This window comes from Bos grunniens, chromosome 19, assembly GCF_055505025.1.
Source record: "Bos grunniens cultivar Pamir isolate PY7600 chromosome 19, Bosgru_T2T1.0, whole genome shotgun sequence".
Classification (NCBI taxonomy): domain Eukaryota; kingdom Metazoa; phylum Chordata; class Mammalia; order Artiodactyla; family Bovidae; genus Bos; species Bos grunniens.
In genome coordinates this window covers 8789991-8808475 of record NC_141183.1, presented here as the reverse complement: position 1 = coordinate 8808475, position 18485 = coordinate 8789991, and the positions used below count along the sequence as shown (strand labels likewise).

General features: G+C 48.2%; 1 protein-coding gene across 5 annotated transcripts in view; it reads right to left on the bottom strand.

Annotated features, from left to right (window-relative positions):
• Nucleotides 1-18485, bottom strand: part of SEPTIN9 (septin 9) — a 179209-nt gene that overhangs the window by 117517 nt on the left and 43207 nt on the right. The window contains exon 1 of one of the 5 annotated variants that reach the window (XM_086355268.1): nt 1029-1083. The exons of the other annotated variants lie outside the window; for them this stretch is intronic. Coding sequence (XP_086211394.1) covers nt 1029-1068 — 40 coding nt within the window. The 5' untranslated portion in view covers nt 1069-1083. Of the gene's footprint in view, nt 1-1028; nt 1084-18485 lie in introns of those variants that run through there. 5 annotated transcript variants of the gene reach the window in all.

The window sequence follows — 18485 nt, the reverse complement described above, 5'->3', positions numbered from 1 at the left end:
AGCAGACCCTCATAGGCAGGGAGCCGAGAGGGTGAACTCTTCGTGGAAACTGGCCCCAAGGCTGCTAAGGACCAATTACCAGCCTTCCCATCTCGGAGTAGGATTGGGGGGTTTGTTGGCTTGCTTTTCATTAATACTAAATGCTCAGGTTTTCTCAGCCACTCAGCCCTAGGCTCTGGGGAGGGGAGCTCCAAGCTGGCTTCCCTGCCTGGGGTCTTGGCTGCCCCCAAACCGAATCCTTTCTAAAGGCAAATGTGGACTTCCCTGGTGGTCCAGTGGTTAAGAACCCACCGTGCAACGCAGGGGACATGGGTTCGATCTCTGGTCTGGGAACGAAGATCCCACCTGCCACGTGGCAACTAAATGCGTGTGCCACAAGCACTGGGTCCGCGCTCCACAACTAGAGAGTCTACATACCGCAGCTGAGACTCAAGGCAGCCAAATAAAGAGATAATAAAGAATAAATAAAGGCAAATGTGACCGGTCACTCTCCAGATCCAGTGGGAGCCCAGCAGGGCTGACAACCAGGCCTCGGTCTGCTGCCAGCCACTCCTTCCCCTCTCCCGGTGCTTCTCCTCGCCCTCTGCTCAAGCCTGGCCGCTCCCTGGCCGCCTGCACAAGCCGGGTGTCACAGCTCTGTGCCTGTCCTGCTCTATTCCCTCCACCCGGCAAGCCCTTCCCACCCTCCTTGGCCTAGGTCACTCTCAATCCTTCTGCAGGTGCCTCCCTGAGCCCCTGGGTGGGGCAACTCTCTTCTGGGCACCCCCATGGGTTTTCCCAGTGGCCGGGGCAGCCTCTAACCCAGACCATTCACTGGAGGGGGACGCCAGGCAGCGGGGAATCCATAGGTGGGCTTCTTGGAGCAGAGAATCAGCATGGAGGGTTAGAAAGTGGGACGGGGCACCCCAAGTCTGAGGAGAAAGGAAGTCATGAGTGTCACTCCTCCCGTCCCACGCCCCAGTAATCCTGCCAACCAGATGGGCCACCTTCTCAGCACAGCTGTGCTTCAGCAGAGAGAAATTTCTCACCTTCGGGAACAGGGTGGGGACATTCCAGATGGGGCCTCATCTACCCTGGTCACAGGGCCCGTGGAGTCTGCATCTCCACGGCTCTTTCATCCACGTGGCCACAGACATGAGCCCGCCATCTCTGGCCGAGTGAGCATACATCTGGAGCTTCGTGGTCCGAAGGGCAGGGCAGGGCAGGGAGCCTGCCTTTAGCTGCAGCTGCTACACCAATGGAGAACAGACCTGCACACACACCGAGGCTTTGGGGGGACGTCACTTCCAAGGAGGTGAACGAGGACATTCTAGGTCAGTGAATCACCAAGTGCTCACACATCTAGACAGGCCACAGGCCCATCCCCCCACCACCGGAGAGAAGGAATTTAACACAGCTTACATATGGTGCGTGGGGCCTTCTGGGCCAGCAGGGTATGCAACCCAGAGGCTGAGAGGTTTGACCACTTGCTAATGAATAATCTAGAACGTTTATCCAGGAAAAGGTCCAGCGTTGTCCAAATCTCAACACACATCCCCTTTCTGCAGAACCATGTCACTTTCCTAGCTCCGCCCTCTCACCCCGTCTGCCAGCCTCAGTTGTCCAGAACACAACACAACAACAACCACCGTTAATCCTGCGGGTCTCCCAAATCCCCCTCACTCATGACTGCACCTCTAGTTCTCAGCAGGAGCTGACATTCAGTTCAAAACAGAGCAAGATCTTCCAAGGAGGGTGAGCTCTATTCTGTCGGAACTCCCCATAGAAACAGAAATCAGTCCTCAAACTTTCAGCAAGATTTTTGTTAAGAAAGGATGAACAGGACCTCCTTGGCGGTCCAATGGCTAAGACTGTGCGCTCCCAATGCAGGGGGCCTGGGTTCAATCCCTGGTTGGGGAACTAGATCCCACATGACACACCTAAGACCAGATGCAGCTAATTAAATAAATAAAAAAAAATATATATATATATACATAAAAGAAAGGCTGAACGGCCAGGCTGAAACAGGGGCATGCTGGTAAATGTTTAACAAAGTGCTCAGTGGACAAGGGAAAGAGTGATTTATGATGTTTATCAGTTGCCGTGATGTCAGTACTCCCACCATGGCTGAGTTCAACCTTCCAACGTGACCTAACTGTACACAGAGTTGGCAAAAGATGTGCATACCACTGGCTGAAACTCTCAGATCACTACAGCTGATTCTTTCATCTTCAGAGAGTGGCAAGTCTATGAAGTTCTTTGCTGGGCAAAACAGCAAACCCAAATAGGGTTCAATCAGCAGGCTAATCCAATCAATGGCCCACCATCATGATGTGGGGCAGATTTCTGAGGCTGCCTCAGAGATCAGGGAGAAAGATAGTGGTGATAATTGACTAGTGATGTCTGCCCTAACCTCAGGATGGGAGATTATTGCACGGATTTGTCATTTGCCTTTCTCGACCTAAGACATTTCTCTTGCCCCTGAAGTTCAGTGCAAAGGTCACCTCCTTGGTGAACTCTTTCCCAATCTCACCTTTCCCCTGAGTAATCCCTGCCACAGAATTTACTACCATTCTGTACATACCAAGAGAGTTATCAGTGTGTGTGGCACAGACCCTAATTGCTCCCCCAATATCTGATCTCCCTTTCTTCTATGGTAACAAAGGTTTCAGTTGGGCATATGTCTGCCCAGATAAAGAATACATTTCCCAGCCACCTCTGCTGCTAGGAGTGGTCATGTAATTAGGGTCTGGCTTATCAGGAGGGAATTTGAAATGTCTAACTTCTAGGACACTCTTCCCCTTCCTCCCCGCCATGGCTGGAATGTGGACATGATGGATGGCAGGAGCTGAAGCAGCCATCTTATTTCATGAGGTGGAGGCTGCATATTGAAGATGGCAGAGTCACAAAGGAGGAACTGAGTCCTGGCTGCTCGGGGGCCACCATGACTGCTTATACTTGGACTAGGAAGCAGAAGAAAAAGGAACTTCTCTCCTGCTTAAGCCTCTATTGTGTTAGTCTTTGTTATGCAGCCAGATGGCACTCCGACTGATACCACGTGTGCCCATCATCCTGCTAGTCTGGGCAGGAGAGGGCAGGGCAGGGTTTCCAGCTTTATGCACTGAGCCCCTGGCAGAGTCTGTCTGATACCATAGGTGTGGTTAAAGCAAAATGAGTAGACGAGTTCGCCCAAGGTTTGTTTTGTTTGTTTTGATGTTTGAAACTCGAACAGAAAGACCTGTGCCTGATAGAGGATCCGTTCAGTTCAGTCGCTCAATCACGTCTGACTCTTTGCAACCCTATTGATAGAGGATATATGCTAACAAACGTAAAACAGAGAAGGCAGCAAATAAATACACGCCCAGCATAGGCTGGGACTGCTCTGGAGAGTGACGTGTTGGGATAGGTTGTGAAAGTCACAAACACAGTCAGATGTGTGCTGGACAGAACAGAGCAGCAAAGAAACAATGGAACTGGCAGGAACATCAGGAACAAAGCACATGCCCAGAACATGAGGAGCTGCTGAGCCTCTGGTCAGACGGTGGGTGCAGACCCAGGGCAGTCATTCACCAGGCTGAGATTGAGGGCAAGTTACTGCACCTCTCCAAGCTCTCGGTGACTATGTTAAGAACAATACCTAGATTGTAAGGATTAGTAAGTGGAAAGTGTCTGGCATAAAATAAGAGCTTGCTAAATGGTAGCTTTTATTATCTATAATATACAGTTTAATCCCTTTGTTTTACGGGTATGAAAACTGGACCTAGGGACTTCCCTGGTGGTCCAGTGGGTAAGACTCTGTGCTCCCAGTGCAGGGACCCCAGGTTCAACCCCTGGTCCAAGAATTAGATCCTTTATGCCACAACTAAGAGAGCTCATATGCTGCAATGAAGGTCAAACATCCTGCGTGCCGCAGCTAAGACCCAGCGCAGCCAAACAAATAAATAAATACATTTCCAAAAAAAAAAATACTAGACCTAGAGAGGCAGAATGGTTTGCTGAGGGTCACATGGCTGTTACTGACAGAACCAGGATTAGAACACTGGGTCCCTACTCCTCCTGCAGTGCCCTGGAGTGTAAGAACTTGTCCTGGATGAGTATAAGGACTAGGTAATCACGGAGAGCTCTTGAAAGTGAGACTGGAATATTTGGCAGTGATTGTGTACAGAATCAGGACAATCACAACTTTTTAAATTAAAAAATAAGATTGCAAGAAGGTGCTTATTGAGCACATGTGCCCTAAAGGTCAAAGGCTGCCTTGCTTCTTCCTCCTGCCCGCCCTCTTTGTGCCAGGACCTGGAGGATCCGACAGCGAGTGTGGGCCAGCCCAGGCGCCCACTCTCCCTCCTGCCCTTTCTGGGCATATGACAGATTCTGAGGGCCTGTCAGCTCCTCCCCTGATGCCCATCTGCCTGCCTGAAGAGATGCCCCCAGCAGCCTGGTCTGGGCACCCAACTGACCCTTGTGTACATCTGGCCAGCAGCTTCTTCAGCTATGCTCTGGCCCTGCAAACATCCTAAATGCATAAAGCCATGAGTGAAGGTGTCCTAGCCTCCTCTCCCACGGCATTCAGTCCTGACCCTGGGGATGTGGCCCCCGAGGCTGGCCTCCTCCCCCAGCAAGCACTGCCATCAGACCCACTCAAGCTCTGGCTGCCAGAGCCCCATCCTGTGCTGGAGTTCCCACTTAGAGAACCCAAGAGAGGAGAGGAGTGGAGGGCACCACTGGGGGGGCATCAGCTCTAGGGCTGGAGGTTGTGCAGGGAGGAGGGGGAGAAAAAGATGGAGGAGGAGTAAGAACCGGAGGAAAGACAAGAGGAGGCGCTTTCCAGAAAGCCACTCTCTTCTACATTCATTATCTCCTTTCATTATAAATTCATTATAAATCATTCATTATAGATTCATTATAAATCACCTCCTTTATTCCTCATGAACCCCCAGGATGCAAGCTCTCCATACCCCCGTTTCTGCACAGGAGTGGAGGTGCGAGGAGGACAGGGGGCCTGCCCAGGTGGCCAGGTACCAGAGGCGCTGCTGGGACGTGGGCTCCACCTGTCCAACCCCTGCATCCACTGGCGTGAACCTTAAAAGCCTCCAGGGCAGCAGGGGACTCGGCTTTGAGTCTCCACAAGAGGGTCTAAAGGACAGGGAGACTGGACTAGAGGCCAGGCCAGGTGCGGTCCCTGCAATGATGCTTGGGAGAAGCTGCGGAGGGGGCGGATCATGGAGGGTGCTCACAGTATCCATGCAGCGGAGGGTTAACAGAGCCAGAGGCAGCATCAGTTCAGTTCAGTTGCTCAGTCGTGTCTGACTCTTTGCGACCCCATGGACTGCAGCACACCAGGCTTCCCTGTCCATCACCAACTCTCGGAGTTTACTCAAACTCATGTCCACGGAGTCGGTGATGCCATCCAACCATCTCATCCTCTGTCAGCCCCTTCTCCTCCTGCCTTCAATCCTTCCCAGCATCAGGGTCTTCTCCAGTGAGTCAGTTCTTCATATCAGGTGGCCAAAATATTGGAGTTTCAGCTTCAACATCAGTCCTTCCAATGAATATTCAGGACGGATTTCATTGAGGACTGACTGGTTTGATCTTCTTGCAGTCCAAGGGACTCTCAAGAGTCTTCTCCAACACCACAATTCAAAATCATCAATTCTTCGGGGCTCAGATTTCTTCATAGTCCAACTCTCACATCCATACATGACTAATGGAAAAACCACAGCTTTGACTAGACCTTTGTTGGCAAAGTAATGTCTCTGCTTTTTAACATGCTGTCCAGGTTGGTCATAGCTTTTCTTCCAAGGAGCAAGCGTCTTTTCATTTCATGGCTGCAGTCACCACCTGCAGTGATTTTGAAGCCCAAAAAAATAAAGTTTCTCACTGTTTCCATTGTTTCCCCATCTATTTGCCATGCAGTGATGGGATGCCATGATCTTGGTTTTTTGAATGTTGAGTTTTAAGCCAATTTTTTCACTCTCCTCTTTCACTTTTATCAAGAGGCTCTTCAGTTCCTCTTCACTTTCCGCCACAGGGGTGGTGTCATCTGCATATCTGAGGTTATTAATATTTCTCTGCTGCTGCTAAGTCGCTTCAGTTGTGTCTGACTCTGTGCGACCCCATAGACAGCAGCCCACCAGGCTCCCCTGTCCCTGGGATTCTCCAGGCAAGAATACTGGAGTGGGTTGCCATTTCCTTCGCCAATGAATGAAAGCAAAAAGTGAAAGTGAAGTTGCTCAGTCCTGTCTGACTCTGAGCGACCCCATGGACTGCAGCCTACCGGGCTCCTCCATCCATCGGATTTTCCAGGCAAGAGTACTGGAGTGGGGTGCCATCTCTAGGCAATCTTAATTCCAGCTTGTGCTTCATCCAGCCCGCATTTTGCATGATATACTCTGCATAGAAGTTAAATAAGCAGGGTGACAAGAGGCAGCATAGCTTCCCCCAAACGAAGCTGGGCGGGCAGCCTGCACCCAGTCCTGGGGGATGGGAGTCCTTGTTGGCAGCAGTACCTCTGGGTCTGGGAAGACCCTCCCAGCAAGCAGCGAGGACCACACCGTGCATTATTCAAAGATTCAGATGCTGGTTTTCTCCTGAGCATGGAAACTCCAAACCTCAACACGTGCTTCTAAAGCCTCCATGGATTTTGCACAGATCCCATCACGTCCCTTGCTGTGAAGTCTTTTCAATGCTGCGGCCACCATGGGTGGGATGTAGGTCTCCACCCACCAGGCAGGAGCATGGGATGGGCACGTGACCCCGGAGCCACTGTCAGGCTCTCTACAAACAGCTGTGCGACACACACGAACAGGCACAGCAGCCGGGACACAAGACAAGACCGCTCAGTGGCCAGCGCCGCAGAGCGGAATCCTGGCAGCCATCTACGGGGCTGGGGGGAAGGCGGGAGGTGTGCGTTTGCACAAGCTCTTCGCACACGTGTGGCTGACAATCACCCCCACACCCAGGCCCGGGAATCTGGCCCAGAGCCTGCCGGCAACAGGGTGCTGGTAATCCCCAGCTGCTTCCCTGACGCCACTCAGAGACGCTGTCCAAGGCGGAAAGGAGAGAGTGACTGTTTTCAAGGTCACACACCCAAAGGGGGACATGGAACCAGAGGACAGAGACAGGCGTTTGGGCCAAAGCCATCAGCTCTCCGTCATGTGGGTCAACGGGCAAGCACAGACCCATTCGTTCAGCACTTTTATTGAGCAACTACCAAGGGCCCAGCAGCTTAGAGCATCCGGGTAACCCAGCTCCTGGGAAACATCTTGATCCTTTCCTGGGCCTGATGTCCTAGGAAGAACTGGGCTTTGGGTATCACACGGACCTAAAAGGAACTCTTGGCTCGGCTAAACTGCTGGAGGAGTCCGCACAACTTACTCAACCTCTCTGAGCCTGTTTCCTCGTAACATGGTACCTGTGCCTGCTGCACCCTGTCTCAGCAAGATGATGCCGCAGGCACCCAGCACTGGCCTGAGTCCCAGGACTCGTTGAAGAAAGTGTGGCAAGCAGGCGGCAGGCCTTGCACTGCGCTCTGCTCCCTGTGGGAAATACTCAAGTGATGATCCATCCGGGCTCATCTGAAGGCACGGGGAGGTCGCAGCAGGAGGCAGGCCAGGCCCCTCCAGCTGCTTCTCCTGAAGTTTGCCCAGAGAGGGGAAATTAACACCTCAAGTGCCTTTTCCTCCCCGGACAGCTGCCTGGATCCCTGAGCAAGCCCGCTGGCCAGGCGGCCGGCTCCACGATGGCAGGAGGGGCTTGTGAGGGTGGGTTTGAACTTGACCAGTGACCTCCAGGGAGGAGGGGCTCATTCGGCCCTCCCCTCCAGCTGGGAAGGAGGGTCCAGGCTGGGCTGGGACACTGGAGAAATCCACTTCCTGGGAGCGGGGCCACACTGGAGGGACCAGGCTACAAGGAGGTCCCTCAGTGCCTGAAGCAAGATGGGGCCAAAGGGTCTCCCTGACAGGGGCCCTGGCTGGTGGGACACTGCTTCACATCCGAGAAGAAAGAGCAACAAGGGGAGAGCATGGGAGTGCGTGTGTATGAACGGGGTGAGGCTGTGGGTAAAGGAGACAGGAGGAAGTCCCTGACCCTTCTATGCCTCTGTTTCCCCATCTAAAAGTGGGACAACACTACCTACCTTCCAAGAGCTGTCACGGCACAAAAATCATTAATATTTATTACAGGCTTAAAACAGGGCCTGGCACAAAACCACTACTCTAGATTTGCTAAATAAGTAAAAATAAGACACATGTGGGACTTCCCTGGTGGTGCATTGGTTAAGGCTCCACGCTTCCACTGCAGAGCACACGGGTTCGAGTGGGACACCAGTTCAATCCCTGGTTGGGGGACTAAGATCCTGCATGCCGAGAGGCATGGCCAAAAAAAACAAAGGCACGTTATCATGTGTTTAACAACAGAGCTTGCATATCGTGGCATTGATAGCTAGTGGTCTTGAATCCTCCCATTAGAACCAACACAGCCTCGAGTGCTGAGCCTTGTTCTAGGGACCCTGGAGCAGGAGGGTCTCTGACTAGAGGGAATCTGTCTCTATGATTAGAGCTGCTTCAAGCAGCTCTAACAAGCCCTCGGGTGCATGTGCATGCGTGTATGCATGCGTGTGCATGAACATGTGCAAGGCACAGGCATGTGTTCATATATAGACGGGACCCTCTGCACATGCTTACCCAGAACCCATCTGACACAGCTCTGAATTATGGTGTCAGAGCCTAGTGAGTGGGCCATGGGGCTGAGGCTCCGATTCCCTAGGAACCAGGCGAAGCAAGCTTTTGGTCAGAACAGACAGCCAAAGAGAAAGGGCAGATGGTAGGATCAAGCCCAGCCTGACACCCTGCCCTAAAGACAAAGCAGAGTGTGCGGATATTTCCAACAATATTACACTTTGAAGTTCAAGTTCTCATAAAATAATAGATGCCCAGTATTGGCAAGAACCTGAGGTCCCTTCTACAGCAATCCTGAACAATCTTCGCACAGTCCCTGATTGAATACTTCTCGGCGTGGGGGACTCACTACTTTGCAAAAGAGCTCACTCCACTGTTAGAAAGTTAAAACTGTGAGAAAAATGCCACTTTCTGTTACCTTCCAAGTATCTGGTTCTGGTTTTCTATTTTAGAGGAACTAAAAAAAAGCCCTCTGCGGGACTTCCCTGGGAGTCTAGTGGCTGACACTCCAGGCTCCCAATGCAGGGGGCCTGGGATTCAATCCCTGGTCAGGGAACTAGATCCTGTGTGCCACCAGTAAGAGCTCACATGATGCAACCAAGGACTGCTGCAGCCAAATAAATAAATATTAAGAAAAACAAATCCTCTGCTTCTTCTACATGATAGCTCTTCAAATAGTTGGAGACAGTGACCATAGCTCTCCTCCTCTCTGCATTTCCTGTCCAGATAATCACCTTGACCTTCTCTGGCCCATCTCAAACGGTCTCCTACGGTCCTCACTGTCCATCTACAGCCTCCTTCAACACTGAATCTTGGAGAGGCCCCTCTGTAGCCAGACCTCACTGCAAATTGAACTGTGCCCCCCAAAACATGCTGAAACCATCCTGCCCAGAACCTGTCAACATGACCTCATTTAGAAATGAGGTTTATGCAGATATAATCAAGATGAGGGCATCCTGACTTAGAGTGGGGCCCTACACCCAGTCGCTGCTCTCGTTCTAAGGAGCAGGTGATTGGACCCAGACACACCCCAGGGACACAGCCCAGTAGGGACAGAGGGAGAGCCTGCAGTGACACGGCCCCAGGTCCAGGAGTACTGACAGCCACCAGGAGCTGGGGAGAGGCATGGAAAGGATCCTTGAGCCTCCAGGAGGAATCAATGCTGATTTCTGCTTTCAGAGCCCCTGGATTGTGGTCACTGTTATGGCAGCCATAGTATCAACCCAGGGCCTAAGAAAGGGTGGCCCAGCTGCCACAGTGTTTCCCTGCCCCGCTCCTCCAACACTGCAGCCAGTCTGCATCTGTTATCTTGTCTCATTGGCAAGACGAAGGGGCAGGTCACCCCGAGTCCCAGTCAGCAAGCATCTGTGGATCTCTCCACGTCTCCGGTAAGGGCAGCCCCGCCACTCGAGCACCTGCTGTCCAGGGTCCCCCGCCGTCCTGGCTCCCCCAAATCTGACTCACTCTGGGGGCCCCAGTAACCTTCCTGCACCCCATCTGATCCTGGGGTCTCAGGACCAGCCCAGAACCCACATTTTAGCAGTTTCCCAGTTGACTTCATCAGCCAGCTTGAGGGGCTCTGGGCCAGAAAACCTTAGCCCAAGACTCCAAGACAAGGGCCAACCTGAAGTGTGACCCCTCCCGACCTCAAGAGACTCCCTGGGGCACAGGCGGGTCTCCTGAGCCCTCCAGAGCTGGGACATGCAACGCCAGGACAGGCCCTCAACTGCGCTGGACGCTTCTGGCAAAATCTACTCTTCTGAACGTGAACTGTTCCCACCCACCTCCACTGAATGAACAGCAAAGAAAAAACATGACTTTGTGCCAAAGGTGGGGCCGGAAGTTTCCCAGAGTCCAGTTTCCTGTCAGGCCTAGGTACAACCCACAAGAGTGCTTTGTGTATATGTGTGTGTGTGTGTCTGAGTGCACACGCGTGCATGTGTGTGTATGTGTGTGAGAGTGTCCCGCCACGTGCAGCCTGGGGAAGGGTGGAGAAGCTCATGGAAATTCTTTCTGGTGTCAGGAAGATAGAAAAATGGGAAATGAGACTGTGAGCATGTGCGCGCGCACGCGCACACACACACACACACACACACACACAGAGCCCAGAGGGAAGGTCTTACTTTCCTTCACCTGGAAGGATCTCTGGGCTTGGGAAACAAGACTGGATGAAATAGAAAATAATACGAGTTGCAGAGGATGTGGAGAAATTGGAACTCTTGGGCGCTGCTGGTGGGAATGTCAAATGGTGCCACTTCGACAGAAAACAGTTTGGGGGTGCCTCAGAAAATTGAAAGCAGAAAAGCAAATGGAGCATGATCATTGTTCTTTGTGCCTATTCGATCAGTGCCACAGGACGTGCAGTGGACGGTCTGCCTTGAATGTCTCTGCCGTCCATCCATTAGCCCCTGTCAGGAGTGGAAGGCATTTCTACCAGTGTCCGCTGCGCTCCCTCCTAGTCTCACCCCCATCTCATTTCCTCCTCCAGGCTCCTTTAATCCCTCAGCTGCATGCTCCAACCCCCACCTTTGCACTTGGGTGTGAACCATTTCCTCTGCAGGCACGTGCACTCATACACGGTGCGGGGGTACGGGGTGGGGGGAGGTGCAGGGAAAGGCGTCCTTCTGCAGAGCAGAAGGGGCTGCTCTTCCTGGTCGCCTGGGACTTGTCCCTCCTCTGGCACAGCTGTACTAAGTCAGCAGCCAGCAGGCCCCTTCCCTCGGACCAGCTCTAGCCCCGCCCCCCAGCCCCCCAGCCAACACTAGGACACTGGAAGGCACGCCCTCTGCACCAGCTCCATCCAACCTGCTCACACCCTACGGAAGTTTCTCAGCCACCCAATAAGCTGCTGCTACAGACCAGCTCCAGCTTCCCAGGTGGCGCACTGGTAAAGAATCTGTCTGCCAGTGCTGGAGATGCAACGGACGTGGGTTCAATCCCTGGGTCAGGAAGATCCCCTGGAGAAGCAAATGGCAACCTACTCCAGTGTTCTTGTCTGGAGAATCCCATGGACAGCGGAGCCTGGCGGGCTACAGGGCTACCCACGAGGTCACAAGGAGTCGGGCATGACTGAAGCAACTGCACACGCGCATGGTCATTCTATGGCTCAGCGGATAAAGAACTTGCCTGCAATGCAGGAGACACAGGAGACTGTGGGTTCAATCCCTGTGTTGGGAAGACCCCTGGAGGAGGAAAATGGCAACCCACTCCAGTATTTTTGCCTCAAAAATCCCATGGACAGAGGAGCTTGTAGGACTGCAGTCCAAAGGGTCGCAAAGAGTCGGGCACGACTGAGTGAATAAGCACGAAGCACAGGGGTCATTCTTCGTTTAGTTTTCTGAGGCACTCCCAAACTCTTTTCCCTCGAAGCTGCACCACTTGACATTTCCATCAGCAGCGCCCACGGGTTCCTATTTCCTCTCATCCCTCCCAATTTGTTATTTTCTGTTTTTTGTTTTGTTTTATTATAATGGCCTTTCTAATGAATGAGAGGTGGTATCTCATTGCAGAATTGATTTGCATTGCCCTTATGATAAGACTTCCCTGGTGGCTCAGACAGTAAAGCGTCTGCCTATAATGCGGGTAGACCCGGGTTCAATCCCTGGGTTGGAAAGATCTCCTGGAGAAGGAAATGGCAACCCACTCCAGTATTCTTGCCTGGAAAAATCCCATGGATGGAGGAGCCTGGTAGGCTACAGTCCATGGTGTTGCAAAGAGTCAGCACGACTGAGCGACTTCACTTTCTTTCTTTCACTTTCATGATTAGAGATTTTGAGCATCTTCCCATGTGCCTGTTGGCATCTGCATGTCTCCATTAGATAAGCATCTATTGAGGCCCTTGGACAATTTTTTAATTGGGTTGTTTTTTGTGTGTGTGTGTGATTGAGTTGTAGAAGTTTTTAATATAGTCTGGATATGAAATCCTTATCCGCTATATGATTTGAAAAAAAAAAATTCTATGGATTGCCTTTGCATTCGGTTGATAACCATCTGTGATTCACAGAAGTTTTTAATTTTGATGAAGCTCAGTTTACCTATTCTTTCTTTTGTTGCCTGTGCCTTTCAGTATCAAATACAAGAAATCACGGCCAAATGCAACGTCCCAACGTTTTCCCCTATATTTTCTTCTACAGTAGTTATTTCATGTCTTTGCTGTTTCTACGTTCTTCAGAGTCCTCTTTCAACCTTGCAATAGTTAACCACCTTTTACCGGTTAATAATTCTTTACTTTTCACTTTGCTGTTCAAATTAACTGGTGTGGTTTCTGTTTCCTGCCTGGCCCCAACTGATACACCAAGTAAGTAGAAGGAAGGAAGTAATGAAGATAAGAGCAGAAATCAAGGAAATGGAAAATAGAAACAAAATACAGCCAAAAGCTGATTCTTTAAAAGATCTACAGATCAATAAACTCAGAGCTGGACTGATAAGAGAGAGAAAAAGAAATGAAGACCATAAATTTTCAATATTAGGAATGAAGAGTTATCCCTAAGATCCTATAGGTATACAAATTACAATAAAGGAATACTATGAACAACTTTATATGAATAAATTCAATAGTTTTCATGAAACAAATTCCTTCAAAATAAAACTTACCAAAACCCATATGAGGAAGTAAAAAACCTGAATAGTTCTCTTTATATATCAAATGCATATTTAAATAATATTTAATATATAGTTAAATCTTTATTTAATATATTTAATACTTTTTTTTAGCTTCACGGTGTTGCCTGCAGGATCTTAGTTGCTTGACCAGGGATGGAACACAGGTCCTCGGCAGTGGAGTCCTAACCACTGGACCCCCAGGGAAGTCCCTAATATACATTTTTAAATTAATGTTGTAATTAAAAAAAAAAACTTTCCAAAAAGAACTCTATAGTGAAAGATGGCTTCCTTGGTGACCTCTATCAAACATTTAAGGAAGGAAAAAACACCAATCTTATACAAATTTTTACAGAAAATAGAGAAGAGGGAACACTCTGAACTCATTTTATGAGGCCAAAATAATCCTAACCAAAACATCACCAAAACAAACTAACAGAAAATACCACATCAGTATCCTTCATGAATCTACACACACACACACACACACATCCTTAAAAAAAAAAAAAAAAAAAACGAAGCAAATCAAACCCAGCAATACATAAATAATTGATCAGTTGAGCATCCTAGACTTACTCCAGGAAGGCAAACATGGTTTACTATTCAAAACTCAATCACTGTGGGACTTCCTTGGCTGTCTGGCAGTTAAGACCCGATGCTTCCACTTCAGGGGGGGTGGATTCCATCTCTGGTGGAGGAACTAGGATCCCTTATGCTGCAGGATGCAGCCAAAAACACCAAGTCAATCACTGTAACATATCTTCAATAAGAATAAAGGAGAATCATTTCAACAGATACAGGAAAAGTATTTACTAAAGTCAACACCCATTCTTATTCAAAACTCTGGAAAATTAGGGATAGAAAGAAATCTCTCCAGTCTGACAAAAAGCATATATGGAAAATCTATATTTAATATGATATGTTCCAAAACAAAGCCAGGATGTCCATGTACCACTTCTATTCAACGCAATACTTGCAGTTTCAGCTACTGTAATAAGGCATGAAAAATAAAGTCATCAAGATCAGAAAAAGAAGTAAAACTATTTTCAAATAACATCATTGTTTACTCAGAAAATCATGAAACATCTATAAAACAAGTATTAGAATAACAAATGACTTTGATAAGCTCACAGGATATAAGATTTATATATAAAAATCCACTGCACTTTATATAATCTTTATATACTAGCAGCAAACAACTGCTGCTAGAAAATGAAATTTAAAATGTATATTCAATTTATAATAGCACCAAAAAGAAATTAGAATAAATTAAACTTTTGACATGAAGAACTTTTCATTGAAAATGACAGAACAACATAATTCTGTAGAGATTAGAGATATATATAAAAAGCCCTTTAAAAATGGAGATATAAATAAATTAATCAAAATTTTTTTAAAATTAGAAGACTCAATGTTATTAAAACATCAGTTCTCCCTAAGTTGAACTACAGATTCAATGCAATCTCAGCCAAAATTTGCACAGTGTTTTGTAGAAGCTGACACTTTATTTCTAAAATTCATAAGGAAACTCAAAGAACCAAGTATTCTTGGCCCAAAACAATGTTTTGAATATATTGTGAGATCTTATTTCAAGGCTTATTTTTCAGTCACATTAATCAAGATACTGCAGTACTGGCAAAGAAAAAAAAAAAAGGACAAAATACCAATAAAACAGGAAAACTGAAATAGAGCCACATATATAAAATTAATTGATTTTCAACAAGAGTGCCAGGAAATTTAGTGGGGTAAGAATGTCTTTTCAACAAATGGTTCTAGAACAACTGAATGTCCACACAGAAAAGATAACAAAATGGACCTTAATCCCCTGTGTCTCACCATACAGAAAAATTAATTCATAGAAGTTCTAACTATAAAGCTTCTAGAAGAAAACACTGAAAATACCTTCACCACTTGGGGGTCAGCAAACCTTTCTTATAAAGAACATGAAGTGGTAACCACAGAGAAGTAACTTTGTTAAATTAAATCTAGCAGTGGCCACAGGACAGGAAAAGGTCAGTTTTCATTCCAATCCCAAAGAAGGGCAATGCCAAAGAACATTCAAACTACCGCACAATTGCACTCATCGCACATGCTAGCAAAGCAATGCTCAAAATTCTCCAAGCCAGGCTTCAACAGTGCATGAACCATGAACTTCCAGATGTTCAAGCTGGATTTAGAAAAGGCAGAGGAACCAGAGATCAAATTGTCAACATCCGCTGGATTACAGAAAAAGCAAGAGAGTTCCATAAAAAACATCTATTTCTGTTTTACTGACTATGCCAAAGCCTTTGACTGTGTGGATCACAACAAAATGTGGGAAATTCTTAAAGAGATGGGAACACCAGACCACCTTACCTGCCTCCTGAGAAATCTGAATGCAGGTCAAGAAGCAACAGTTAGATCCGGACATGTAACAACAGACTGGTTCCAAATAGGAAAAGGAGTACGTCAAGGCTGTATATTGTCACCCTGTTATTTAACTTCTATGCAGAGTACATCATGAGAAACGCTGGGCTGGAAGAAGCACAAGCTGGGATCAAGATTGCCAGGAGAAATATCAATAACCTCAGATATATAGATGGTACCACCCTTATGGCAGAAAGAGGAACTAAAGAGCCTCTTGATGAAAGTGAAAGAGGAGAGTAAAACAGTTGGCTTAAAACTCAACATTCAGAAAACTAAGATCATGGCACCTAGTCCCATCACTTCATGGCAAATAGATGGGGAAACAATGGAAGCAGTGAGAGACTTTATTTTTGGGGCCTCCAAAATCACTGCAGATGGTGACTGCAGCCATGAAATTAAAAGACCCTTGCTTCTGGGAAGAAAAGCTATGACCAAGCTAGATAGCGTATTTAAAAGCAGAGCCATTACTTTGCCAACAAAGGTCTGTCTAGTCAAAGCTTTGGTTTTTCCAGTAGTCATGTATGGATGTGAGATTTGAGCTATAAAGAAAGCTAAGTGCTGAAGAATTGATGCTTTTGAACTCTGGTGTTGGAGAAGACTCTTGAGAGTCCCTTGGACAGCAAGAGATCAAACCAGTCAATCCTCAAGGAAATCAGTCCTGAATATTCATCAGAAGGACTGATGCTGAAGTTGAAACTCCAGTACTTTGGCCACCTGATGTGAAGAACTGACTCACTGGAAAAGACCCTGATGCTGGGAAAGATTGAAGGCAGGAAGAGAAGGGGACGACAGAGGATGAGATGGTTGGATGGCATCACCGACTCGATGGACATGAGTTTGAGCAATCTCTGGGAGTTAGTGCTGGACAGGGAAGTCTGGCATGCTGCATTCCATGGGATCACAAAGAGTCGGACATGACTGAGCCACTGAACTGAACTGAAATTAAACTTCAGCAAAATTAAAATTAAAAACGTCTGCTCACCAAAGGTTATACCATAAAGAAATGAGTAGGGACTTTCCTGGTGATCAACTGGCTAAAGACTCTGTGCTCCCAATACAGGGGACCAGGGTCCAAATCCCTGGTCAGGGACTAGATCCCACACGCTGCAACGAAAGCTCCTGCACGCCGCAAGTAAGACTCCTGTGTAGCCAATTAAATAAATATTTTTTAAGAACAAAGGAGTAGGCAAGCCACGGAGTGAGAAAAAAAAAATATTTGCAACTCATGTATCTAACAAAAGACCAGTATCCAGAAAGAATGTAATAACCCAATTTTAAAATGGGCAACAGATTTGAAAAGACATTTCACAGAGGAAAATATACGAAAGGCCAATAAGCACATGGAAATGTGCGCCACAGCCTGAGTCATCAGACAAATGCAAATTGAAGCCAGAATGAGATACCACCACACACCCACCAGAAGGACTACACTGTGAACCAGAGAGCACCGAACGCCAGCGAGGCTGTGGAGCCTCCGGAATGCTCAAACGGTGCTGGTAGGCGTGTGAAAACACAGCAGCCGCTTGGGGTACAGAATGTGGCAGTTTCTTATAAATCTAACCACATTCCTCTCCTCCGACCCGGCACAATTCTACTCCCTGGTATTTACACAAGAGACATGGAAGCGTATGTCCACAAGAAACCTACCCAAGCATCTTTATTCATGAGCCCTCCAAAATGGAAACGGCAAGGGGCCCGCGAACAGAACGGCTAAATGTTCATGCAATGACGCTACGCAGCAATCCTAGAACAACTAGTGTGACCTGCAGCAACGTGGGTGCGCCTGAAAAATACACATATGCAAACTGGCAAAATTAATCTACCCTGGCAAAAGAAAAATCAGAAGTCAGGGAGGTGCAGGCAGAAATTAGCCAGGAGAGGGATTCATGCCGGGCTGATGGTGATGCTCTATGTGCCGATAGGAGCTGGGATACAGAGAATAGTACTGTTATGACCTGTGCATTTCACGGTACATCAGTTTTACCTCAAAGAAAGAAAAAGAAGCACAAACAAATACTGGACTCTGGTTGCTGTTGTTATTATTGTTCAGTCGCCCAGTCCTATCTCTTTGCGACCCCATGGAATGCAGCACGCCAAGCCTCCCTGTCTCTCACCATCTCCCCAAGTTTGCACAAGTTCATGTCCATTGCATCGGTGATGCCGTCCAGCCATCTCATCCTCTGACGCCCTCTTTTCTTTCTGCCCTCAATCTTTCCAACGGCAGACAGGGACTCTGATTAGTGAGAGGCAAACTGGAGTCTTTGCAGGGTCACGTGAACCGCTATCAACAACTGATTTTGAAACACATCCAAAAAACCACACGGGCTTGCTGGTGGAGGGAGGGATGGGTGTGTGATGAAGCCAGGAGCAGAATGAGCCCTGAGGAATCTAGGTGGTGGGCGTGGGGGTGTTCTCACTGTAATTCTTTGATCTTTCCTGCGTGTCTGAAATTTTTCACAGTAAAAAGTTGGAAAATTTTTAAAGAGACTGAGATATATCAGCCAAAAATAGAAAAGTGAGAAGATGTAGCTGGAGACTCCTCCCTGAAGCCCTGAGCTCTCGGACATCCCTTGTCTGGTGAGGGTTAGGACCACCTTCTGCGAGATCTGCAGTGCTCCAGCCCCGGTGCCAGGGTAGGTGCCAGCCTCACAGTACTTCCCAAGTGAGTGGAAATAACACCAAGGCAGTGTGCGTGCGTCCGTACGTGTCAAATCACTTCAGTCGTGTCCGACTCCGCAACCGTTTGGACTACAGGCTCCTCTGTCCATGGGATTCTCCAGGTAAGAATACTGGAGTGGGTTGCCATGCCCTCCTAAAAGGGATCTT